This window comes from Lacerta agilis, chromosome 7 (assembly GCF_009819535.1).
Source record: "Lacerta agilis isolate rLacAgi1 chromosome 7, rLacAgi1.pri, whole genome shotgun sequence".
Classification (NCBI taxonomy): Eukaryota; Metazoa; Chordata; class Lepidosauria; order Squamata; family Lacertidae; genus Lacerta; species Lacerta agilis.
The window spans coordinates 24,578,630-24,605,815 of NC_046318.1; the positions used below are offsets into that span (position 1 = coordinate 24,578,630).

Sequence of the window (27,186 nt, forward strand, 5' to 3'; positions counted from 1 at the left end):
TACCAGGACAAATGGAAGTTCATTAACACAACTAATAATGAAAACTGTTTCCAATCTGAACTATGATTGCTTGTTGTAAGCTTTCCTTAAGCTCAGCACAGTAGGGCTTTAGGGGAAACAAACACACACAGGGATACCACATTTTAGTACATTCAGTTTCCCAAATGACCACTATTGGAAATCTGGTACCAGCACACCTTGATTCAACTCCCTTGTTTACTGGACAGACAGCTCGAGGAGCAGTATCCAAACAGGCATGGTTGTTTTTTTTACAGTTCATCCTTTGCTTGCCCCAGGACAAAGTTGTGCAGTGTTTCAAGGTCTCTGGCTCCAGTGTGCTCAGTGACTTTTTCCCCACCACGGAATAGCATCAGTGTTGGGTAGCCACGCACCTTCAAAAAGAGAACGAAAATTGTAGGTTAGAAAGCAACTGCAATCCTGTATGTACTGACTCAAAAGTAAAAGGCTCTTCCATATGGCCAGTTTATAGTGGGCATGGCATCTCTTATGGTTTTTTTTGCAGTGTCCACACATCATCCTTCTCATCAAAATGGCAACCTGTGCTTCCCCCACCCCCTCCAGATTTCCTCTTTAGAAAAGCTGAGAACTTAAAACAATCTGTTATATATATATGATGCCACTGCTGGGGGGGAAAGGAGTTTCAACAGGTGGCCTTACATTCACAACATGAGCAAATTAGCACAAGACCTGTAATAAGTAGTTGGGGTTGCTTAAATCTCCTGAGTAGAAGGTACCTTTGTGCCAATTGTTCTGTAAATTAAGATAACCTCTCTCTTCAAACGTTCTCCAACTTTAGCTTAAAGCACCTCAAGAACTGCTCATATTGCTGAGGAGGTGGGAGGAGTATCAAACCGGGCTTTATTCTCTTCCTTCTGTTTTTCAAGCTTCACCAAAGGCCACACTATATATATACATTTAAACCACTATGATACCACTTCAAACCTTAACGGCTTCCCTATTCACAGACAACTCTGGGAATTGTAGCTCTGTGAGGGGAATAGGGATCTCCTAACAGCTCTCAGCACCTTCAGTAAAGTGCAGCTCCCAGAATTCTTTGGGGGAAGCCGTTAAGGTTTAAAGTGTTATCATACTGGTTTACACTGGCACCAACTCCTGGGGGCGCAGGCACCCACCAAAAAATTATTATGGGTACTCAGCACCTGGCCTCATGGGGCCGTTTGAAGTTGCGTCTTGAGGCGGGGGGCCTCCCAGACCCAGACGCTGCTGGGCACCCATAATCTGGGGCCCGTGCCAGTGCTGGTTTAAATGTGTAGTGTGCATGTGGCCCAAGAATCTCCTCCCTCCTCTTGCGTGGAGGTGTCAGAGATTTGGGGGGGGGGGAGGGAAGCAGCAAGAAGAGGCAGGTATCACCATACAGCAGGAAGGCTTCTGCTTCCTGCTTCCCTTCCCACAAACCTCTCATCAGGACTGATTTGATTTCCCCCCTCCCTCAGCAATGCAACTGGATTGCAAGGTGCTTTACGTTGAAGTTAAACAACAGCTGGAGATAGCCATGAGAGAGGAAATACCTTTAACATACAGAGAACACATGCAACTCCCCCAGCCCTGCCAGAAAAGTGGTCCTCATCAGTATGTAGTTTAATTAGGAAAAGGTTTCTGGCCAAGCATGGTCAGAATGAAATGTATTCAAGGAGCTTCATTATGATCAAGGCTATACTGAGAACTCTGTATGTGCAGTGGGGCTTTTTGGAGATTACCACCTCCGTTTTCAAAGTGTCCCCACAGCATCCCAAAAGCCACACCCTAAATTCAGTACAGTAGTACCTCCGGTTAGGTAACCCTCTGGTTATGTAAACTTCGGGATGCGAAAGCGGCAAACCTGGAAGTATTTTACCGGGTTTTGCCACATGCGCAGAAGCGGTCCTCGGGTTGCGGAAACCTTGGGATCCGACCGGACCTCCGGAACGGATCCCGTCTGCAACCGGAGGTACAACTGTCGTTTCAGAACCACATCTGACCACACGTAGTCCGCGGGGTTAAGCAGGTACAACGGGCACATTATGTAGAAACTTCTCAGCTTTAGCACGTGTCTTTTTACACAACCCATAGTGAAAAGCTTCTGTACACATTCTTCCCTGCAGCAGACACTAGTTACTTTGGAGAGTTAACCGTAAAACAAGCAGCCACGCACTTGCAATTTCAACAATTAAGCACACAGTGTAAAGTCACCTAGCTTCCATACTTACGGAAAATCTATTGCAGACATTGCGTTCCATGGTGCAGTCAACTTCTGCTATCTTGACATCGACTGGTCCTGGAAAGTTCTTTTTTGAGAGATTCTCCCAAGTGGGAGCAAGGTTTTTACAATGACCACACCTGGGGGGAGGGATAAGCATGAAAGCATATATCATTTTTTGGGGGGAAAATATATAAAAAGTCCCTGTATTGATTTCAATATATAACAAAGGTTTGTTTCTTTTAATTAACATTTTTAAAGTACAAAATAACACGTTTCAAGCCAGAATCTCAAATAAAAAACACAAATTAAGAAAACTCCATCCTACCGCATGAGACATTGGATCATTTTCAATAGCCATACGACACCAAAAAACACTGAGTTGTATCTACTTCAACCATTCTTCTTAGGCAGCACTAGTTCATCCAAAAATTACAAATAACACTTTGTCCCACATTTGATGAGGCGAAAGGTCAGGAAGAGCCCCTGCCCTCCTCGTTCCTTAGGAGGGTGTAGATCTCCTTGAAGAGCAGCATGAGACTCTACTGCTCTCCAAGTGCTTTGTGAAAGGGACAATAAACTTAATTTTGTCTACCAATTTAAATTCATCTTTTTCTGTTGTGATGTAAATGTGCCCTCCTCTAACAACCTAGGTTTCCTCGAAGTTGGAGATGATTTCTCATAGTCATCAAATTAGGAAATAACGTACCATTTGAACAAACGCTTCTGAAGCCACGGCCCTAAACCCCCACCTATTGCTAAGTAGGTTTTTGCTGAAATCAATGAAGCAAAATGTCCTCACACCACAGCCCTCAAGCTTACCTAAAACTCTGAAAGCAATAAAGCAAGGTTTCCACCTCTGACATGTTGTTTATACAACAGTGAGGCTAAAATTTAAAATATGCTACTATCCATCACTTCTCCCGCTAGCTCAAAAAAGGTGGTGGTGTTTTTTTAGAGGAGTAGGAGGAGTGGCTTTGTTATTCTAGAAGTAGGTCTAGTTCAAAGTCACAACACTAGCACAGCTAGTGCCCCAACCCTTTAATCCAAACTCTTCTTTAAGTTACCTCGCCAGAAAGACCTAAGATTTATTCCTCTGTTGCTGGTCCGTTCTTGTTGTAACATATTCATAAATTTAAAAATTGCCTCCATAAACCAAAGAGGGTCCAAATGTTGTGAGGTTATATATGAGGAAGTGGCTGGCTTGCTGGTTTGCTCATTTCCTCCCTGCATCCCATAAGCTATCCAGCAAGGAACAGATGCTTGCTCTTAAGATGCAGCAGAGTAACCAGGCAAGTACTGGGATGGTTAATGTTTTCTGCCATTCCAAATGCCCATCTAATGTTCCAGTCACATTTGCACAGGGGCAGATGCAGGACTGTGCTTTGAAACAGATCTGCTTCCCGTGGAACACCGTCTGTGTTATGTAACAACATGGCATGCAATCCAGTCACAAGCGAAGCACTTTGATGCTCCACTGATGCTCCACTGCAGAGAGTCTAAACACTTACTAAATTGTGGCCACAGCATGTCCACAGTAAGCTGTACTGGAATAAACCTGCAAACCAACTCGGTGCATGAATATACTATCCCTGTTATTATAAAGTAGATGTTAGCAAACTGGCAGCCTTCAAGCTGAAATCAGCCTATGCACATAAATCAATTTTTGGTCTATCACTGCTGTGACATTAAGTTCCGCACTACTTTCCCAGTCAGTAGCTGATTCAAGGCACTACTTATAAAAATATTAGAAACCTGCTCCCTGCCTTGGGAAACAAAAGGAATCATTTTTAAGGTCTCTTACTATATACAGGGTGTGTACTAAGAGGGCTACTGATCATATGTACTGAAAACTATTAAGATGAGAAGGGCTTTTTACTTGTCATTCAGCTTAATGTTAATATTTACTTAAAACAAAGTAAAGGGCAAAAGGAGACCTCAGAGAACTAGCGGTTGCTTAGCCAAACATAAAACAGCTGACATGCAAGAGAAAAAGGTCAATTTGTATACAATGAACTATAATTGTGTACACAATTTAGCTGTCCAGGAATAGGCTACCGGCTATTTGTGTAGTAAACATTAGCCTGAACTGAAGCTTTTCATGGAAACAACTTGTTGCCAAATGAAGAGTGGATTTGGTCAGGTGGCATTTAGAATATCTTTAACGCAGCCCTCACTTTTGGATATTTAGCATCCTTGTGGCATGGCTCTTTTTAGAATGAAGTCAGGAGAGAATGGAAGCTATTTTTGGAAATGCAGCTCTGCTCTAAGATTTGCAGAAGAGCTCAGTGGATTCTACAGGTATCTCCTCTCTTTCACATGTATCGTTCTCACCTGTAAATAATTAAGACCAGACCAGTTTCACCTAATGCCATTCATCTAAGTGGCAGGCTTGGTGGGTGAATTGCATAGGGACAACCTACGTGTCATATTGCTAACAACTTTCCCAAACTCCAGGTTTCCCTACTATCAGCAATAGCATAGGATGAGGAGGAGGGAAGTCTCCAGGAGCCTGGAATGCCAGCAAAGACACCACAGAACAGTATGATGGAGCTAGCACTGCATGAGATCAAGAACCGAACCACTTCTGTAGTTAAATAATTTTTCACATCCATGCTTGGCCATCAAGTCACTAGGTGGTCTTCAGCCAGTCTCTGGGCCAGTTCACACACCATATTTATTACTTAATGACTACTGTACTGAAGGAGCGTCTCCACCACCATCCTTCTGCCCAGACACTGAGATCCAGCACTGAGGGCCTTCTGGCGGTTCCCTCACTGCAAGAAGCGAAGTTACAGGGAACCAGGCAGAGCGCTTTCTTGGTAGTGGCGCCTGCCTTGTGGAACGCCCTGCCACCAGATGTCAAAGAAAGAAACAACTATCTGAATTTTAGAAAACACCTGAAGGCAGCCCTGTTTAGGGAAGCTTTTAATATGTGAGGAATTATTGTATTTTAATATTTTGCTGGAAGCCGCCCAGAGTGGGCTGAGTATAAATATCTGTCAATAAGTCACCACCAATCTTACAGAACTTTTGCTTGGCAATTTTTTTTTTTAAAAAATATGATCTTTAGTGATTTTCACATTTTATACAGGTGAAACTTGAAAAATTAGAATATCGTGGAAAGGTTCATTTCTTTCAGTAATTCAACTTAAAAGGTGAAACTAATATATGAGATAGACTCATGACATGCAAAGCGAGTTATGTCAAGCCTTTATTTGTTATAATCGTGATGATTATGGCGTACAGCTGATGAGAACCCCAAATTAACAATTTCAACTTTGGGGTTTTCATCAGTTGTACGCCATAATCCTCACAATTATAACAAATAAAGGCTTGACATAACTCGCTTTGCATGTCATGAGTCTATCTCATATATTAGTTTCACCTTTTAAGTTGAATTACTGAAAGAAATGAACCTTTCCACGATATTCTAATTTTTCAAGTTTCACCTGTAAGTAAGTGGGGAGAACAGCAGCAGCAACAGCACAGAAACAAAAAGTTCAAATGCCTGCAATCCCAAATGTTTTCTCTGTTGAAAACATTTATCTATTTACTTCATTTGTTGATCTAGTAATCAATAAAATCCTCATACTCTGCTTTCAATACCATCCTTCTGGACATTCTCATCGGAAAGTTAAGGGACCTGGACCTTTCTTCTAACATCTGTGATTGGATTAAAGACTTTCTGAGAGATCGGACACAAACAGTGATGATTGGGCCTGTTACATCTACCTCCCTGAAGCTTAGCACTGGCACTCCACAGGGATGCGTGCTAAGTCCATACCTGTATTCATTGTATACATATGATTGCATTTCATCTGACCCATCTACTGCAATTATTAAGTCTGCTGATGACACCACCATAATGGGTTTAATTACAGGCAGAGATGAATCTGCGTACAGGGGGGAGGTTCAAAAGGTATCCACATGGTGCTCAGAGAACAATCTGCACCTAAACATTGGCAAGACAAAGGAGATGGTGTTGGACTTTCGGAGGAAGAGAGAGGAGCTAGCCCCGTTGTATATCCGGGGGGGGGGGGGGCTGTGTGGAGAGAGTCTCTTCCTTTAAATTCCTGGGAGTCCATCTTAGTGAAGACCTGACTTGGAAGGTCAATACAGCCCAGGTGGTTAGGAAGGCCCAACAGAAACTTCATTTCCTTAGGGTCTTGCGAAAGAACAATGTTACACAACAACTGATGGTTTCCTTCTATCGGTCCACAGTATAAAGTATTCTCTCATACTGTATTATGGTGTGGTTTGCTGGTTTGACAGCCATGGACAGAAAGTCCCTACAGAGGGTGGTGAAGACATCACAGGGCATCATGGGCTGTCCCCTGAGTCCACTAGACGACATCGCAGGAGACTGTTGCCTCAGAAGAGCGAGGAACATTCTCAGGGATGACTCACACCCTGGCCAGCACCTTTTTAATCTCTTGCCCTCAGGCAGGAGATATAGAAGCATGATAAGCCGCACCAACAGGTTAAAGAACAGTTTCTACCTGTGGGCCATGAGGCTGCTGAATGGAAGACAGCAACATTGCAGCTGATGTTCAGGGTTGGTGGTCATACGACAGCACATAGAGTGTAACAAGGACTGAGAGATTGTGGGGGGAGGGAAGGGGGGCTCGTTTAATCTCACTGTAAACACGTGGTACAGTGACAATAAAGTATTTCTAATTTCATGCAGAAAACTTACCATGGAGCGTAGAACTTAATGAAGGTGATCCCCTGAGATACTTCTTTATCAAAGTCTTTTTCAGAGAGGGAAAGGACTTTGCCCTGTCAAACGAAAGGGAGGTGAAAGTCAAACGGCTTCGAACATGCCAAGTGCATACTTGGAAGTGATACAAATCTCTCACCACTGCTATGATGTTGTATTAAGAAAAAGGGGTGCATAGAGGACGCCATGCCACACATATGCCAAATGCCACAGTGTGGAGATTTCCCAACCTCCACCCAATGCATGAAGCTTTTCAATACATCCCGATGTTGCTTCCCCCTCTACAAAGCACCCTTGCTGGGCCAGGCCAATTGTTTTCCCTGCAGTTCATCTACCATCAGGCAAAAGAGCCACTGGAAGTGGAAAAGGGTAGCACACATAGAGACACATGCAGCTACAGTCACCGAGGAGTGAATTAAAAGCAATCTGTGAAGCACTCCTCAAAAACCTCTCATTTGAGTACTGCAGCCTAAGTGGGCATCACTATCATTTTAATTTTCTGGATTTGAATTTCTTGTTCAGCACCTCCTGTTTTATTTTAGTCCCATCGTCCCCCTCCATTTGTTCCCTGCCTTCTTGCTGTGCCAACCCAAAACAGGGCAGAATCTGATTATGACTACCTCTGTCCTGGCAACAAGCTGTGATGTCACAAGGATGGTGACTTAAGTGAGAAAGAGGCTACAGGAAATGTAACATATACCATCCAATAAGAAGTGAACACTTCTCTATTTAGCTACATCTATTACCTATCCATATATTATCTTTAAACAAAAAAGTATGAGCAGCCAGGAACCATTTCATCCAGAAACGAACCTGATATACATAGTATAGCTACATATGTATGTGAGCTTGTGCACGTTTACATGAATGCACAGCTCCCTGGCAGTAGTCAACGCACACTTTTTCAAAAGCAACTACAGCTTTGTTGCAAATTCTGATCAAGTGTTAAAACCAGAACCCCAGTGGAGGTATGACAGCAAAGTCGCAAGAATAATTTTTTAGAGTTTGGGGAGAACATTTAAGAAGTATTATTTATTTTAGGACTTACCTCTTCCTCTGGAGTTGCTTCTCTAGGTGGTGATGGTGCTTCTGTAGGTTTAGCATCTCCTGAGGCTTCTTTGGCGTCTTTTAGCTGGGATTCTACATATTCTTTCAAAGAGTCCAAATCTCTCTTTCCTTTATATTGGTCAACCTACAAAACAACAGTGACAACATGTGAATTATTTAGTTTAGCAAACCTTTCTTGAATCCCCATTTGAAGATGTTCACGTTTAAGCACTCATTGCTACATATCTTATTATCAACCTACCAATTCATTAGCTTGGTTTATTGAATTCCACAGCTTAAGGTTTTTTTGTGTTTTTTTTGCCAAGAAAGAGATCCTTGCGAATCTTAATGCATTTTGAGTAACAAAGTGAGAGTTTCAGGTAGTTAAGAGTTCCTTTAAAAAAGAAAATAAAACTTTGCATTTTCCCTATTTTTTTCAAAAATTTCCACCTACCCACCCACAACAAACAAACAAACAAACCATGTGAGGAAAAAGCAACTTCAAAATTTCTGGAAATTTCACATCTCTGTCTAGAACCCTGAGTTATCAGGATTCTAAAAGGTGTGAGGAGCTTCCATGAGTACAGGAGGCCCTGAACATGAGGGAACTTGAAAGGAGCTGTGCAACTACTGGGGGAGTGCTAAAGGCACGATCCCTGCAATAAATAAATAAATAAATATTCTTTATACCCCACCCATCTGGTTGGGTTTCCCCAAACACTCTGGGTGGCTCCCAACAAAATATTAAAAACACGATAAAACATCAAAAATTAGAAACTTCCCTAAACAGGGCTGCTTTTAGGTGTCTTCTAAAAGTCAGACAGTTGTTTATCTCCTTGACATCTGGCAGGAGGGCGTTCCACAGGGCAGGCACCACTACCGAGAAGGCCCTCTGCCTTCAGCTCCTTTTAAAACTTGTGCCACCCCTTCAAATGAGCAATAACTGAACAGGAAGGGCCAGAAATTCAGGCATGTGCTCTGAAACCAAAGCACACATTCCGGGAGCAAGGTAATTATTCTCTCCCCTCATGAATGCCCTCCATCATCCCACTCCACCCCACCCTGGTGAGGAGGAAGATCCACAAGGACTGGAGCATGTTCTCCTTATCAGCCTTGTCCGAAGGCAACACCCATGATAGCTTGACACCTCCTCTGTGAAAAAGGGAGCTCAGAAGTGGAGGTATTTTATATGTGTGCGTTTGCATTATATATTTGTGTGTATGTGTATAAAACGACATGTTTGTTCTACTTGGCATTTCACAGCTCCTATGACTTGTGGCTACATATTCAGTTTCGCAAACTACACCATCGGGCTTTCACAGTCCATCCCAGGGCAGCCCTGAAAGTGACGTAATCGATCGCATCACATAAACATAGGAAACTGAATAAAGGGGAGAAGCTTCATAATAACCTCACCTTCTCTCCTCCTCTGAACCAAAGGAGGGTTGGGTAACCGCGCACTTGGTTTTCCGAGCAGACTTCATTATGTTGTGTGCAATCCACCTGAAACATCACACAAGTATCAAGTAAAAAGGCCATTGTGAATTTCACAAAGTAAAGGTATAAGCTGTCAGCAGGTGCGTTGAAATATTTAACTCTCGCTGCTGTGCAAAAAAAGACACACCTGCTGAAGAGTGTCGCCATGATTACTTATATAAAGCAGCTAAACATACTGGGCATGACACATGATTGAAAACGGCACATTTTTCTGCCCATGGGGTTGCATCTAAAACAGCAGGGAACAAAAGAAGAAGGGACCTGGGACGATGAGATGAAAAAATGCTATAAACTAAAATGAAGTAAAAGGAGTGATAATTAATTAAATTAAATTAAAATGAGAACAATCAAGGAAATAAATTTGGAGGGGAATGCAAGAAAACATATGAGGTCATATACGTAACGGGGAAGGAGTTCCATGCCTTAGAAGCTGTAAGAGAGACAAAGTGCACAGCTAGAATGGACAGCTTAATGGATTCGATGAATAGAAGGACCCAGGAAGAAAACAGAGAGAAAGCAGGGGCAGAAATGTGGAGACGCAAAATAAGACTCATGGGGCCAACAGTCGGTGCCAGTGAAGAGAAAAATACAGAAGAGAAATATACAGAGGTGCAACATGGCTGAAACACAACCAAACAAAAAGTTAAATGAGCAGAAGAGCTGGGAATGGAGAGAAGAGTTTTAAGTAGAGAGACTGGGAGATTGGTGAGGGAAGCATTACAATAACCCTTGCAATGTAAAAGGAAGAGTATAAGGGCTCAAGCAGAACCAATTGATCAGAAGGTGTGTGTGTGTGTGTGAGATGCTTTTAAAAAAAAGTATTATAAAAGAGAGAACTGACAGACCTCAGCGAGAGCAGTAATGTGAGCCAAGCAAGAGAAAGAAGGATCAAAGACAATGCCCAGCCTCTTAACTTGCTGAGAAGACTGAAGAGTGAAGTTGCTGACTGAAAGAGAAAGAGAAGGGGAAAGATGATTTAAGGGGGAAACACGGCAAATTCCATCCTTTGTATACAGTGTTTGTGATAATGATCCAACATCCCAGTAGAAGGTGGTGTTAAGACAGTTGGAAACATTTAGGCAGACTGGTGTTGAGAGGCAGTATTGGCTCTGAAAAGCAGGTGCTAGGAGCACAAAACAGGGGAGGGCCCTTGCCTTCATGGCCAGCTTTAGGTTTCCTGAAGGCATCTGGCTGGTCTCCCTTGGAAACAGGGCTGCTGGGCTAATGAACACTCAGGCTGACCCAGCAAGGCTCTTGATATGTTTTTTTGCAAGGGGGAAGAGAGACAAAGGGACACAGCGAGAAAGGAAGGAAGGGAAAGGCAGAGTTGGACAGCACCGTGTAACAAAAGAATTTCAAGAGTAAATGGTCCAAAAAAGGGACCTAAGGAATGAGCTCAGCAGACACCAGTTCAGAGAAGGAAGAGTGCCCATTAAAGGAAGCTTTAAAAGGACGAGCCAAGAAAGGAGAGTATCAACAAACCTCCAAATAACACCGAGGACTAAGGAGCAGAGAGGGATCAACTGTGTCAAAACGTGAGGCAAGATCAATGAGAGCAAGAGGATTTTATATTGGGCGGTCTCAATAGAATGCAGATGTTGAATACCAGCCTGGAAAATGAACTGTTGTAAAGAAAACCTGGGTGCTGTTGTTCAAGTAGTTTGGATAACAAAAGAAAGATAGAAATGGAAAGGTGGTGAGGTAAAGGGGGGGGTTAAAATAAAAACGGGGAACCACAGGGCAGGATTTACCTAACAAGCCCTGCCAGTGGAAGCCCTGCACAAAGAAGCAACAGGGCACTTGTGCAACTGGGCGCCCCCCTCCTCCCCTGCCCTCAAATAGGCTCTGGGGGCATTGGGAGAAGACATAGCAAGTTTAAAGCACAACAGAGAATGGTGAGAAGAAAGGTAAAGGCTGAAAATAGAACAAGATTTATACAATACTCTGATTTCTCTTCAGATCATATAAATAGAATTAGAGAGGAAAGAACAGATTGAGTATTTGTTATGGAAAAAAGGAAGGAAAGAAGGAAGAGGGGGTACTGGGTCAAAAGGACTGAAGGAAGAAGAAAAGCAACACCAGGAAATGAAAGCTGAGAAGATGGGTAATAAATAGTGATGATAATAATAATGAAGAATAAAGCCAGAACTAGAGCGTAATGAAGAATGAAGAGCAGAAATCGATAAACTATTGGACAAAATTATTACAAGAAACTGATGAAGGGACAGCAGAGGAGAAGGATAATGTGCATGAAGTAGCGAACCCATGCTAAGGATGGAGAAGTTGAAGACTGAAGAAAGTGAAAGAAGTAAGCTTGGAAAGCAGAAGGGTAAGATGAAAGCATTAAATTAGAATTAAGTCAAATTTGGTCCAGGGGTATCCAGGAGCTCTGACCCAGAAGCAAAAGGAGCATGAGAAGGAAGAGAAGGAAGGCTAAGGTGCATGGGGTAAACGTTACAGCAAGAAAAGCTCCTGTTCACTGCTCCATTCAGTCAGCCAGGCCCTCTTCCACTCTGCTCCCTCGTCTCACTCAGTTTTCTCCCAGCATTCAGTTAGCATTTGTTGCCTACTAAGCGACAAATACAAGCTGTTAGTCCCCTCTTAGGGTTTTTCTCCACCATTTTTTGGGTACTTCTGCAAAAAACCTGGGGACATTGCAGGGTAGTTTATGTATTTATTTAAACCCCTTGTTTACCTGCCTCTTCTCATCAAAAGCTGTGCATGGGTAGTGTTGCTTTCATTAGCCATTTGTAGGGAATGATTAGACAGCAGAATGGATGGGAGATGCGAGAAGTGAGAGTGGCAGAATGAGAGAATCTTGAAGACAGAGAAAATGCCGAGCACAAATTTATCAGAATGAGGGTTAATCTGTAAAGTGAAACCAACAGGAATAAGAACTGGAAGGGAAGAAAGGAGGAAAGTAAGCCAGTACTCAAAAGTCAAGACATGGATGAACAGGATGGCGACAAATCACAGCAACCCACAAATTAAAAGGAGCAGTGAAAAGAACACACACTTTCGGAGCAAACCGTTAAACTATGGAACTCACTCCCAAAGGAGGCAGTGGTGGCCACCAACCTAGATGGATTAGGCAAATTCAGGGAGGATATCAAAGGCTACTAATGATGGTGATGCTCTGCCTCTGTTGCTGGAAACTCTTGTGCTCAAATTCTGCTTGTGGGTTTCGCACAAGCATCTGGTTTACAATTATAAGAACAGGATTCTGGACTAAATGGGCCCTTGACCTGATCCAGCAGGCTCTTATGTTGGAAACAAGAGAAATAATTAGAAGAGGGGAAATAAAGAATCTGGAGCAAGCAAGAAGATGAGAACAGATGACTTGCCACTACAACCTTCAAGGTGGGAGGAGTGAGAAAAGGCTAGTGAATGACTTAAGGAAGAGCACCCAAGGCAGCAGTCAACTGGAGAGACTAGAAGAGAGAGAGAAAATTCAGAGGAAGAAATCAAGTAGTGTGGCTTATTAGATAGCTGCAGAAAAGTAAATGAGAATGATAATCAAGGCAAACCAACAAAGAACTTAAGCTAAATTAGGATGTTGAGGACAATGTGCAGTAGGGCCAGCACTGAGAGCAACACTACCAGCTAACAAGTGTGAAATAAGGGGTGGGGAAATGGAGATGTCAGAGAACAGCAGTCCAAACATCTTTGAAAAGCAAAATTGCAAATGCTTTGCACAATGGCCTGGATCCAGACTAACAGCACAATCCTAGCCATGTTTACCCAGAAGTAAGTCCAATGGAATTAAATGGGGCCTATTCCCAGGTAAACGGGGTTGGGATTACATCAGAAATCCATTACGCTTTGTAGCTCCATTGAAATCAATGAGGACAGTTAGTTTTGGCAAGTTTAGATCCAATTGATTTCAGTGGGTTTAAAGTGTAACAGGCTTGGTGTGGATCCAACTCAATATTTTTGAAGGCAGGCAGAACACTTGTCTGCGTTGGTTTCAACAAGCATTTATTTGCCTCCTTCCAAACGTGCTCTTGGTTTAGAAAAACAAAATGAAAATATTGATTTAATGGTTTTTTTAAAAAACAACAACACCACCACCACCACAAAATAAGTATCAGACTTTCCTTCTAATGTCATGTGTAGTTTGTCTCCCAAAAGACCCCGAATACGTTATTTCGTCTAAACTATTAACCGTGCACCCAGTTGAACATTTCAGGCTGGGAGAGCAATCTTTTCCACCAGAAAGCTAACAATATGACTACACTCCTGTTTTTATAGTTAGCTGAAGTTGTTCCAACACCCACACACATCTGCCTGAAGATGGAAAGAAGGGCTCCATCATCATAAAAGTAAGCTGTAGGGACCCTGCCTTTTCCTTCTTTAAAATAACAAGGCCCTGGTATGGCTATATTCCTATTAACCACTCAATCACTTGCCCACCAAGAGTAAGAATGTAATAAGCAGTTTGCTACTTACTGTTTCTGTAACAGATAATTTGTTTGATTTTGCTGTTAACTGTCCTGATTTTTATTTTTATGTTATTATTTTTAAATGTGGAAAGGCCAGGTGCAAAGGTTTTAAATGAGTAAATAAGCTGCCCTGTGACATACACACAGGTAAGATAAATATTTTGTGGGCAGGTTCCAGCAAAACAAGCAAGGCAGCAGAATTTTTTTATTAAAAAAACCGAGATGTGCAAATGGACTGCCAGGAGTATTATACCGCAGGTTAAATGAAGTTAATTGCGGGCTAATGGAGCAAAACAGCATTCTCCCATCATAAATGTTACTGTCGAAGTACATAATGTTCAGTTTAAGACCTTGTAAACGAAGCCTACCTTGCCGATCTTGGCAGTCCCCGAATTTTCAAGGTGCTGGGCCAACTGCTCCCAGGTTGGCGCCAGGGCCTTGCAGTGGCCACACCAGGGGGCAAAGAATTTGATAAAGTGATTGCCTAAAAAACAACAACAAGGCGTACGTAAATAAACAGGGCTCAGTTCACTCATTCCAGCAGTGATTAAGTGTCTGTCTTTATGCAGACAAACAACACTGGAAGGTGTACTGCTACCCTTTGCCATGACTGGCTTTCCATTCTCAAGAGGCGGGGATCCCCTGTGTAAAACAGGGGGTTCGTTCCCACCTGTAGCTCCCAGTCACTTGCTCCATACGCCCCCTAGCATAGCCACTTAGAAATCTTGGTAAGATAAGCGAGGTAACCTTGCCTGACCTTCTTCCCCAACCCCCAAAAACTTTATGCAGCACTTTTCTTTTTTTACACAAGGCTACTAAAGGTAAAAGGTAAAGGACCCCTGGATGGTTAAGTCCAGTCAAAGGTGACTATGGGGTTGTGGTGCTCATCTCACTTTCAGGCCAAGGGAGCTGGCGTTTGTCCACAGACAGCTTTCCGGGTCATGTGGCCAGCAGGACTAAACCGCTTCTGATGCAATGGAACACCATGACAGAAGCTAGAGTGCACGGAAACACTATTTACCTTCCCGCCGCAGTGCTACCTATTTATCTACTTGCACTGGCGTGCTTTTGAACTGCTAGGTTGGCAGGAGCTGGGACAGCCCAATGGAATTCGAACTGCCGACCTTCCGACCGGCAAGCCCAAGAGGCTCAGTGGTTTAGACACTGCGCCACCCGCGCCACAAGGCTACTAAAGCATCTTGATCCCAAAATGTTTCCTCTAAAACGCCATCTCCTCTGAGTCTTGCAAGCCTCAAGGTTATCAGCAGGTGAAAGGTTATCAGCAACTGATGGCCTTTTGGAGTTCTCAGTGGAGAAAGTTTGTTGGAAGTGCCAGAACAACAAGGATGGGAAAATGCCTTTCCTTAAACCTCCGGTCTCACTGGGACTGAAGAAGGCTCAGAGCAATCTCCACCTGCCCTGGAAGTATGTTGCCAAGCGTCAGGTCCTGGGTGACAATAGGTTAACAGCCGGATTTTGAGGATTACAGTTCATCTTAGTAAGCTTAAAGTAGGCCTTCTGCCTCCATAAGGAAACAAAAAGAGCCCTGCTGGATCAGCCCAAAGACCCATCTAGTCCAGCATTATTTTCTTACAGAGGCCAACCAGATGCCTATAGACAGCTTGCAACGAGGACCTGGGTGCTCACAGCCTCCTCGCTCTCCCCTTCACACAAACCAGTGAACAAGTCAGGAAGTCTTCAGTTGTGTCTGAACTGGGGAACTATGGTTAATGGCTTTGGAACAATGCAGGGCATGATGCCAACTTCAAACCATGGTTTCAGGCTTGCTCTGAAACCATTAACTAAAACCTTCCTGATTTCATAGAAACACAGAATTGTAAAGTAGGAAGGGACTACAAGGGTCCTCTAGTCCAACCCCCCCTGCAATGCAGGGATTTTTTTGTCCAATGTGGGGATCAAACACACGGCCCCAAGATTAAGAATCTCATGCTCTACCAATTGAGCTGTCCTTCGTTGCCTACGTGAAAGGAGGAGTTGTAGTGGCTACATGCAGAGGGCATGAGGATGATTTGTGACTCGGCTTATAAAGTTGGGATATGAACATTCAAAACATGGCAAGTGTCATTAGTTTGCAATGCTTGAGCTGTGACCCAGGAACTCTCAAGATGAAATCTCACTTCTGCTACACAGATTCACTAGATAGCCTATTCATTATGGGACACTGTACCACTGTTACATACATTTATTAAATATAAAGAGCATTTTTTTTTTTTTAAAAAGGAAGGATTTGCAGCAATAACTATCAAGTTACCTTCTGCAACATGTGTTTTGAAATTAGCTGATGTGAGCTCATATAGACCCTGCTTCGATTCCGGGTCTTTGGGAGACTCTGGTTCAGAATCTTTCTCCTATCATACAAAGGAAAATTACATTAACAACGCTATTGTATCTCAAGACAGACACAGCTGGTTATATACGGTAGCTGCATGCATAATGAAACCGCAAGAATAAATCCGTGGTTATACTCACAACTGCAAACATGACAACACTGGTTCGCATTTTCAGATAAAAGCATACACCTATAAGCTAACGTGCTGTATACACATTCGTAACACAACTCATGCCATTCATCCAAATGTTAACTACTTCTTGCATGGAATTATCTTCCTCCAAAGGTAAACACACACACACACACACACACACACACACACACACACGTATATAATGTATGTTATGTCTGCAGATCAATAAATTTTATTTTCCTAGAGCAACAAATGAGAAGCAGCCAACTTTCAAGAAAAAACAAAGCAATGCTGGCAGCAGAAGCAGCAGCGGCACCGAGGGCATGTTGCAAGGGTGCAGGGTGTGTGTGTGTGCGCGCGCAATGCTTAAGTTCAACCAGTTTACTTCCTTAGCCCACACATAACCAGGAGAGCTTGCATTTGGTTCAGTGTAGGAATGAAGGATAAAAACATAATAATGCCCACATTCAGCTACCGTTTCCCTTCAATGTGAACGGCATTGGTCCTTAAAAACAAGGACATTAATGATAGCTGTTCATTACTGCCCAGCTCAAATTATTAGAGGAAGAGGTAGGAAAGCACAAGGCCCCAGGCTCTCATCTTGTCCGATTTTAGCCACATCGCGTTTCTCTTTGTTTTCTAACCCATTATCTAAGGAGGCATGCAAAATGTATGGCGTCCTGGCCTTCTATGGGCTCCCCTTATAATTCAATAACTGATATGCTGTATCTGCACAATTTTAAAAACAAACAAAAAACAATTTGAACGGCATTTTATTTTGTGTCTCCTGAAAGAAGGAAGGACTCTTTGATCACTTACAACAGGTTCTTCTTTTAGTGTCTTCAGCATCCAGTTCTCCAGCGACTGAAAGTCTCTAGGTCCCTGGTATTTTGCAGCTTCTTGGCCTGGTCTAAGCAGTTTCAGGCTGCAAATGCAAGACAACAAATGCAAATGTTTTTAAGGTCATGCGATGTTGAAACGCACTGAAAACGACTGTACTTTTCCCGTCATGTCCCAGCTCAAAGAACCTTCCTCAGGGTGGTCTCTTTAATCCTAATGTTTCAGTTGTGTTGATTTCAGTAGCATGGCATTAGGCTTTCCAAGGTCACAATTTCTCTGCAAACTTTCAAAAAGACTTAAAAAACTGAAGACAGCTTCAAATCTAACTGTGACGGAGATAGTTTGAATGCCCTTTCACTGCCATGAAAACGAAACAGTACCACTTTCTGTACCCAAAACAAACTATTTGCAATGCTGGGGGGAAAGTTGGGGGGGAAATGGGGTCTATAGATTAGCACCTGTGACGTCACTAGCATATTTGCACCTCCACCCAAATAATTCATGGAGCAGTTCTGCAACTGCTTTAAAATTGCTCGTGTTGCTTTTTCTTAGTAATGTCAAAGGCAAAAAAAGGTAAAGGACCCCTGACAGTTAAGTCCAGTTGTGGACGACTCTGGGGTTGCAGCGCTCATCTTGCTTTACAGGCCGAGGGAGCCGGCGTTTGTCCGCAGACAGTTTTTCTGGGTCATGTGGCCAGCATGACTAAGCCATTTCTGGTGAACCAGAGCAGCGCACGGAAACACCGTTTACCTTCCCGCCGGAGCGGTACCTATTTATCTACTGCTAGGTTGGCAGGAGCTGGGACAGATCAGCGGGAGCTCACCCCATCGCAGGGATTTGAACTGCTGACCTTCTGATCTGCAAGCCCAAGAGGCTCAGTGGTTCAGACCATAGCGCCACCTGCGTTTACAAATATAAACTCTGCTTACACTTACACACACACATGTATATATTTGAGGACAGCAAGCCTGATACATAAAGGGACAGAGCCAATCACATGTTTAAACTTGCAAGATATGTATTACAAGCCCAACTGCAAGGCTACGTTCTCACACTAAAAAGTAAAGAGCCCATTGTGACTACTGCTGAATGTTACACCTGTCTTATGAAACATTTTATATCAGCATATTAAGAAATCTTAATTGAATAAAATGTTAAGAAACTTAGGCCAGAGGCCTCATCACTATCTGCCCAAACACGTCAAGTGAGGAGTCCTGGTTTACCTGCCATTTGCCAATAAAGCGTTGGATAATTCACAGCAAGTATGAAATCAAGAAATTGCCGACCTCATGCAAGCAAGTTCAGCCTGCCCAGGCTGTGGGTATATACGCCCCCACAACAGGGAAGAGCTCCTCAAAGAGAGGCTATATCTGCAGAATCATCTAACAGGCTACCCTTGCCAAGAAGCTGGCAGTGGAGCTTCCAGGGTGTCGTCAATTAGGTTCTTCCTGGTTTAGCAAACGAACACGGGCTTTGGAGAAGGAAATGCTCAGTAATTACTATACCAGATGAGGTGTGGTCCTCTTACCCCAACCTACCGGAGCAATTCAACCACCTTCTGTTAGCTATAAAGCTTTTGCATCACCTTGGCACATTTGCACAGCTGTTCCTCTTGTCCATGTACAGGCAAACATATGGGTGTGCTCACTGCACTTTTCACTAAAACCCGAGAGGAGCAAGGAGGAAACAGAAAGCGCATCTAATATTGGAAGTTTTTCAGCGCTAGTACTGCTCAGTGTAGATCCACTGAGGTTAATGAGCATTGCTAACTTACTGTAGGTTTATTAATTTCAATGGGTCTGCTCTGAGCAGAAGCTAGCTGAATACAGCCCATTGCTTTTATTTCCTTGTGCAATTATGCATCGCTTCAGAATACATAATCCCATGGTACAGTTCAATGGCAAATAAGCCCACCAACCATGCTGAAGCTAAGCAGGTCTGGGCAGTGCCTAGTAAAGGTATTGGCTGGCTTCAAGGTTTTTCCTGCATCATGTATTTTTGCCATTGCCTGCTCTTGCGGTTCGCTGTCCCCTGAGTGAGGCAGGTGAGAGCTGAGCTGGCAGAGTTAACAAGGACTGCAGGAATCGAGAGAAGCACTGGCTGACTTCACAGTGTTCCCCACATTGTGATTTTTGCATAGCACACAGACACACACATCACGATTCAAGATATATTGCCAGGGTCAAAAATTATGAAACCGATGTCACGATATGGACATCAAACCAGTTTTGGACAATATATTGATTTATCACCTAGTCTAAGTTCCTAGATGGGAAATTTCCCAAGAACCTCATAAATGCTGCCTTGAGTTCCATAACAGAACAAAGGCAGGATATTAATTTAAGAAAATAAAGAAACAACATTAAGAGGGCTTAAAAAAAAACCAATCACTATGTGGTTGCTACATGGTGTGCTGCTAGGTAGAAGGTCTGTTCACAAAACAGGGAAAAAGAGGATTCTGGTCCTTCCCAGGTACAAAACAGAATCTAATGTATAATACGCAATATATTCCATGCACTTGGCAAAAAAGACGAGCCTGCTGACATTTAGCATTTCACCACAATGCTACGCTATAAGCACTCAAAAGCAACTCTGCCCCCCTCATGCTGGCATGGGCCTAAGGGAGATACGCAGAACAATTAACAGATGCATTGTTCCTTTAAACGTACGTCGGGTATCCTCTGACACTATACTCGGAACACAGTGGCGTATCCGCAGTGCAGTCCACTTTGACAACATAGACTTGTGGGTCTTCCATGCTGTTGTACTTGTCTGCAAGATCGTTCCATGTTGGTTGCAGGCGCTGGCAGTGCCCACACCTGGGGTAAAAAAGATTAATGAATTAATTTTCCTTGGTTACAGGGATTACTGAGATCATCCGCATATGGTTTAGAATCTCCATTTCCAACCACACTTATCGTCTTAACAGAAGCCCGGGAGCTGGGCTTTGGTCCGATTTCATGTTTCAGTTGATGTTTTTTCAAACTGTGTTCTGGGGAAACACTGAGATTCCTTGGAAGCTTATCGGTAGCTTCAATAATGGCCGGGAAGATTCTCTAAAAGATTTCTCATCTCCTGTTACTGATGGGGTGCCACCATGGGAGTGTACTGGATGCAATCTCAGTTCACGTGAGTTAACAGTGATGTGAAATGAGTATAAAGCCTAGAACATCCCAGAAACCTCAGCGTCTTGCAGGAATTATGAGACAGCAGTTTTCCTGCACACAACTTGATATGGAAAGGACTCCCAAAATGTGCAAAGTCTGAAACCACTGTATCTAGAAACTAATGTGTGTCAAACACTTAATATTATTACTTTTGACACTCAATAGTTTTAAGCATTTGTTCTGACATTAGAGTTAGTTGTTCAAAGTGTGTGTCTAAAGCAGCTCTTTGGATCCCAAACATATTAATGCTGCTTTGAATAAGAAGATTGCATTACAACAGCAAACAGTGTGACTGTTGCAGAAAACCGAATCATCAAGTTGATGTGAAGTTCAATCAAGACCATCACTGGACAAGAAGCATCAGGTATACTTTGTAAAACCTCCCAATGTAGTGTGGGAAAGGCACTTTTCTTTAACCTCACAATATGTGTCACCCTGACCCTAATTCAGGATATCTGCAAGTGGTTAAAAGCTCAAGCAGACCAATTCCATCTCCCTCCATTTTCTTCTATTTTTTAAACTGATCCTGTCAACATTCCACAGGTCCTAGAAGTCAAAATTGAGCTGCTTTAGGGCTTCCTAACATTTCTTTTTATTTTACAAAGTAGTACTGTATCCATTTTCAAAGACTTCCCCCAAGTGTGCAGAAATCATCCCTTTATTTACAGGTGGCCTGTTTTACTTCCACACTGTTTGTTGCAAGACCACACAAGTCTGGCATTGCTGTATTGTGCATTAGAGAGATGCATGGTCCACTCATTCAATTTCCCAGGGTCCCTTTGTCCCATTCAGAGCAATTTTGCAAAGGCCAAAGCTCACATTATGATTTACCCTCTAGCAAGCTAGCTTGAATGAATTGATTAATTATGGTCACAGCCCAGAAATAGCAAGCTAGCTTTCTCCCAGTAGCAATAATCACAAATATTCACCATGTGCCACATGAGAATCTCAATGTTAATTCTCTGTGTTCCCAGAAGCATCTTAGAAAAACAGAGAAGACCATGAACTCAATGATTGGGGTGGGTGGGTGAGTATGTATGTCACATAATGACTACCGGTATTTGCAAATGTTACAACTCCGTTGCACACATAGGGAGATTCCACTCCGACACCATCAAGTGTCCCTCTGGCTACCACAAGGCTGATAGGATTTGGGAGTCAAACAACTCCCTGGTTTCCCATGTTAAAAGGGACTTTTCCCTATGATGGTGGGGAAACCCAGATTGCACACCTCATGGCAGAAGAAATGCTCAGGTTCTGCCTTTATAACAATGAGCTGTATATATGAAGACACCCACAGAAGACACCTATTTGTATTTCAGAAAGAGGAATTGAAAACCTCTGGATTATTTAACTCACCATGTGCTAATGTTTCATGTTAGGAGTTTTCCCCATTTACCTTTCTAGCTATAAATTCACATTGGAAGTGGGGGCACGCAGAAGACCAGAGATACCATTGGAGTTAAAGGGGGCAACCTGACCAGGCCATTGCTAGGTACTTGAAATTGCCCCCCCCCCCACATAACCCAAGTGGTGACTCAGCTCCTGATTTGCAGCACAATTCCTACTAGGAGTCTACCCCTTTAAAAATAAATTTTCAAAGTCAGTTCAGTGCTGATTGAACACTTTTCAATTATTAAGATGGTTGGGTGATGCCAGAAGTCTCCTGCTTTGCCTTGCCAAGAGCTCTGCACAGATCAACACTTCCTATATTAACATCTCAGAGCAAGATTATCTGTGCATATAGACTCTGTCTCAGAAGGAGCTCCTTCTATTCACCTTTTTCTTTGCCCTGAGGCACGGACCTAGGAAAGATGTGAATTATTAATTAGCTGTTTGCATTTACTGCAGAAGCTTCAGCTGCCTTAAGAGAAAATAGCCTGGAAACCACTTTTGCATGGGCTTTATTTGAGGACTATGCAACAGTGCTTATGAATTTTTAGTGAGTAAAAAAATGGCATTTTATTAATGACAGAAGTGGTCTGAGACCTGACAGTAAAACAAGCTATGGCCCGAGTTCTAGTAAACCTAGGCTCAAATTAAAGGAGGGGAGGAGAGAGGAAAGAGGTTAACATGCTACTGATATGTCCTGCTGTTTTGTTTAGATTCCACTTGGGGGGTGGTATTTTTTGCTTTGTCTGGTCAGTTATGACCTGTGAATGGGCTCCAGCAATGGCAGACTTGTCTGCAACAATGGAAATGATTTTTCTATGGGTCCTTTTATGCCTATGAAAATCTGAACAAAAAAAGTATATCTAAGTTTTTTAAAAAGGCACAAATACTTCCCTCCATTAGTTTTCCCTTTACTCTCTATTTAATGTTAGGCGAGATACATATTTTTTCAGTTTCTTTTTGAAGACACTTGAAAAACAGCAAAGCCTTTTAAAATAATAATAATAATAATAATAATAATAATAATAATGATGTACTGGTAGGCAAACTACTAAACCTTTCTGTAGGCTAGCAATGTGTGAACAAATCTGCAATCTTGAAGTTGCAGGATTTTTTTAATCACAGAAGTTGTCTCTGCAATCTTCTGCGTGCCTCCACTCCAGAATGTACACTGCTCACATGCATAGCTCATTTGTGTGCGCAGTTACCTGACTTCTGTGGTGGCCATTGCATGAACACACCTGCACTTAAAATGCACGTGATGAGCTACTTCGGGTATTACTGCCACCAATCGATCCGACATAACTTTCCCCCATGAACTTTTTCATTTAGCAACCTAGGCGCCCCGCCCCCCTCGTCCCAACATCCTGTTCTTCTTACCAACCAGATGCTCGTGGGAAGCCCAAAAGCAAGACCTGAGCGCCGATAGCCCTCTCCTGACCTGCCCATCCACATCAACTACCAGCTTTCAGAGGTACACTGCCTCAAGACAGTGCAGGTACCATCATGGCTAGTATTTATACCCTGCCCGGTCCCATGGGTGAAGGGTGGCTTACGGTAATGCCATTAAACTCTCTCTGGGGACGGAGGGTAAAAGTCACAAGTGGGGGCAGGCTGCAGGAGCTACTTCTGCAGGGAAAGAAAACCTCCTTGCGGGTTTTCTGCCCCTGAGGCGATAAAGCACCTGCTCTCTCCCCAACCGCACCCAGGAATAATAATAGTTTGGGCGCAGAGGCAGCACAGCTAAATTAACAGAATCATAGGACTGTAGAGTTGGAAGGTGTGCCCGGGGGTCATCTAGTCCAACCCGCTGCCGTGCAGGAAGATGCAGCTGTTCCCAAAAAGGGGGCTGCGGCTGCGAGATCCCGCCAACTTCTCCACAAATACCCAAGCCTTCGTGAAGACTTTTTAAACAACCCCTTTGGACGCGTGTGCGCATTTGTGGAGGCAGCGGGTGGAGGATAGAGGAGGAGCCTCCGCCTCCCCACCACAGCCTGCTGGACCCCCCTCCCCAGACGCCCTCCGGCCCGCCACGTCGGCGGGAGGAGCAGACCTCGGCGCGCGCCCACCCCCTTTCCCCTTTCCCCAGGCCGCCGCTCACCACGGGGCGAAGAACATGACGAAATGCGGCGCGCTCTGGGCGCCATGGCGCAGCATCTCGACGCTGTAGAGGTGCCGCGCGTGGGGGTCCGCCTCGCCGCCCGCCCCCGTCTCCTCGGCCCGAGCGGGGCCCGCGCCTAAGGAGAGGCAGCCGAGCAGCAGGGCCAGGCAGGCCGTGGAGTGGTGGTGGGAGGAGGAGGCGGCCATGGCGGCGGCGCAAACGGAGAGAGAGAGAGAGAAAGAAAGAGCGAGGAAAGAAGGAAGAAAGAAAGCCGGCCCGGGCCACGTCTCCCCTCCCGGCCAACCCCGCCTGCTGCTGCTGCTGCTGCTGCTCCCGATGCGAGGGCGGCGTCTCCTCAGCCCCCGCCCCGCCTCCCTCGCAGGAGTCAAAGGGCGACGGGGAGGGGCCGGGAAGGAAAGGCCGGCGACGCTGAGGCGCTCTTCTTTTCCCCTCGCGGCTCGGCGCAAAGCTGCGCCTGTGTGAGGAAGCTGCCCGTTAAGTTTCGAAAGAGAAGCGGTTCAGGGACTCGAGGAGGGGACCCCCCTCTCAGGGCCACTGCTGTTGGGCAGCGCGCGTAGCTTGGTCGCCTTAAGCACGTGCGCATCCCGCTCTGAGGTCTCTAACGAGGAATGGCGCTCTTAACGAACTAGGGGTGCATATTTACAACGCAATTCTAGACATGCCTCGACCGCACGGAGTAGTTTGAGGGGAGGTGGGTTGTTCCCAGGCATAGGAGCCAACTTGAATAAAATATTGAAGGGTGTGTTTGAGCGCGCAGGTAAGCCCTGCCCCGCATAATCGGTCACAGGATTGCAATTGTTGCAAGGTGTGCGCTTTCTTCAACGCCGAAGAACCTAACCACTCGCATCCAGTATTGTAAGCAGAGCTGAACCTGAGCCACGTGCCTCTGGGATTCACACGCAGAGAGTTAAATCGCTAGCAGAATTCCCACAGACATCTGGTTGACTACCATGAGAACAGGACGTTGGAATAGATGGCCCTTTGATCCAGCAGGGCTCTTAACGTTTTTAAGACAATTTACAAAGTTTTGCTCTTGTATTATTCTTCCATTCCTAGCCTGATGACACAAGAGGCCCTAACCATGTCGTAAAGGTTTTGTACAGCTAATCACTATGTTAACAAAGATATAAATTTGGGGAGTGCCATATGTAGAATGTAAGTTTAGGGCAAATTAGAAAGTGGACACAGGGATTTGTGTTCCTGTCTATCCTACCTAAAAGCTGAGCTGGGCTTTCATGACACTCATCTAGCCTGTTTTATAGCTAAGGATAAAATAGATAGGCAAAACCTGTAACCAGAGCTGACTTTGTAAGAGAAATATACCAGTAAGTTGAATCAAGGAAACCGCTATTTGCCACAGGCCTAACTTTGACACACACACACACACACACACACACACTCTTTAACAAATACAGTGGTACCTCGGGTTACAGATGCTTCAGGTTACAGACTCCGCTAACCCAGAAATAGTACCTTGGGTTAAGAACTTTGCTTCAGGATGAGAACAGAAATTGTGCAGTGGCAGCGGGAGGTACCATTAGCTAAAGTGGTACCGCAGGTTAAGAACAGTTTCAGGTTAAGAACAGTTTCAGGTTAAGAACGGACTGTACTGCCAATGTTAATGTAACATTTGTTAGACAGCTGACGTATAGCAAGCCAATTGAATGAACGATTTCAATTGAGAATTTGCTATTTGTCCTACAATTCACAGTCTTCAAAAGGACACAGATTCTTCTAGTCTCCCAAATATAGTAGAGTGTTTTTATTTTGACAGCTGTCCTTTGACTGAAATGCTGGTCTCTCCAGAGAGATAATGTGATGTAATTTTCATGACAGCCCAATTGTCATTGGTTGGGAAGGATGATATAACCTCAGTGGAGAGGGAAAAAGTGATTCTGCCATCTGTAAGCGTCTATCCCAATTACTTCAATGATTTGTACCTCTCATGTAGAGCTGGGAGTGGAAACTTCTACGGTACAAGCTGTTGAATAAAATGACATAATTTTGCCACCCACAAAACATTATGCAGTATGACAGTTTAAGAGATGGTAAGAGCAGTCAGAAAGTACAATCTCATAACAAGTGGATACTTTTTTGCTTCCCTGCCCAACTCCAGAACAGTTTCACAAACGGTCATAAGAATGACTAGATCAATCTGCTTTGTACCCCTGCTCTACTTTTTGCCCTTGACTCAGAGTGTGTTTGGGGGGAGATATTGCCTCCGCTAAATGCTGTCTAGCCAAACCTTGAACTTCAGGAGCTCATTGCTACAGCTTCTATAGCCATGCCCCCAAAGGGAGTCCAAAGATGTTGGCAGATGTGTTGGTTTATTATTATGCACAGAGGTACCAAAGAGCAGCTTGAAACAAACTTTATTAGGATCAGTCCTGTTTCCTAAGACTAATTCCACTGAACTCATGTTGAAAGCCTAGTTAGCATTTCATTCACTTGCCAGAGCAAGAATGTTCTGACCTGGCATTCCTGCAGATTCTGTCCATCTATTCCTGCACTGAAAAAAGACCCAAAGCTGCCCAGCCCTGCATGACCCCCCCCCCACTACACTGCTGCATCTCAGCCATCTAAAGAGTAACCCGATCGCCAAGTCTAGTCTAGTCTAGTGCTTCCAATGATTGAACTCTCCCAGAATAACTTACATGTGCCATCTTTCCCCCTTCTTTAAAACCCCTCCTCAAAACACTCAATTCCTGTGAAGTCTACCATTCAACTGAAACAAAGCTGTGTTAAGTATTGACAATTGCATTTGCTTGTATCCATCCCATTACCCAAGCTTCTCCCTCTCCATCCTTTGAATTTAGCTGGTCAGCTCCCAGAGGCAGGGTTTTGTGTGTTTCAGTTATGTTGTCCTGGCAGAGTGCTCATATCCTACTTTGCTTTCTATAGGCACCAGGTTGGTCACTGTGAGTACAGAATGCTGGACTCAACAAATGTTGGGTTTGATCCAGCAAAACTCTTACGTTCTTATGAAAGTACTATGTATATTGATGGATTGCATCACCACCACCACCACCACCCTCTAAAGTCTTCAACAATCCAATAGACCAGGTAAACTTACAAGAACAGCTGGATGGTGACAGGTGCCCCATATTATTTCCCTACTTGGTTCCTGTCAGCCATGTACAGAGATGGGCAAGGGAGCAATGGAGTTCTATGCGTTTTAACTGGGCTTCAGTTGTGCTGGAACAACCCAGTTCCTTAAAAAAAGAAACACTGCATACTAATTCTACTTTGCACACA

General features: G+C 43.9%; 1 protein-coding gene across 1 annotated transcript; it reads right to left on the reverse strand.

Annotated features, from left to right (window-relative positions):
• TXNDC5 (thioredoxin domain containing 5) lies at positions 1 to 24,141 on the reverse strand. Its single transcript, XM_033154535.1, has 10 exons — positions 23,911 to 24,141; positions 19,920 to 20,069; positions 17,230 to 17,335; positions 16,200 to 16,296; positions 14,296 to 14,411; positions 9,405 to 9,491; positions 7,990 to 8,133; positions 6,918 to 7,000; positions 2,229 to 2,358; positions 1 to 392 (listed from the first exon to the last, which is right to left on the reverse strand). Exons 1-10 carry the CDS (start codon positions 24,114 to 24,116, stop codon positions 270 to 272), a joined length of 1,242 nt encoding a protein of 413 aa, XP_033010426.1. The 5' UTR covers positions 24,117 to 24,141; the 3' UTR covers positions 1 to 269.
• Positions 24,142 to 27,186: the final 3,045 nt, after the last annotated feature.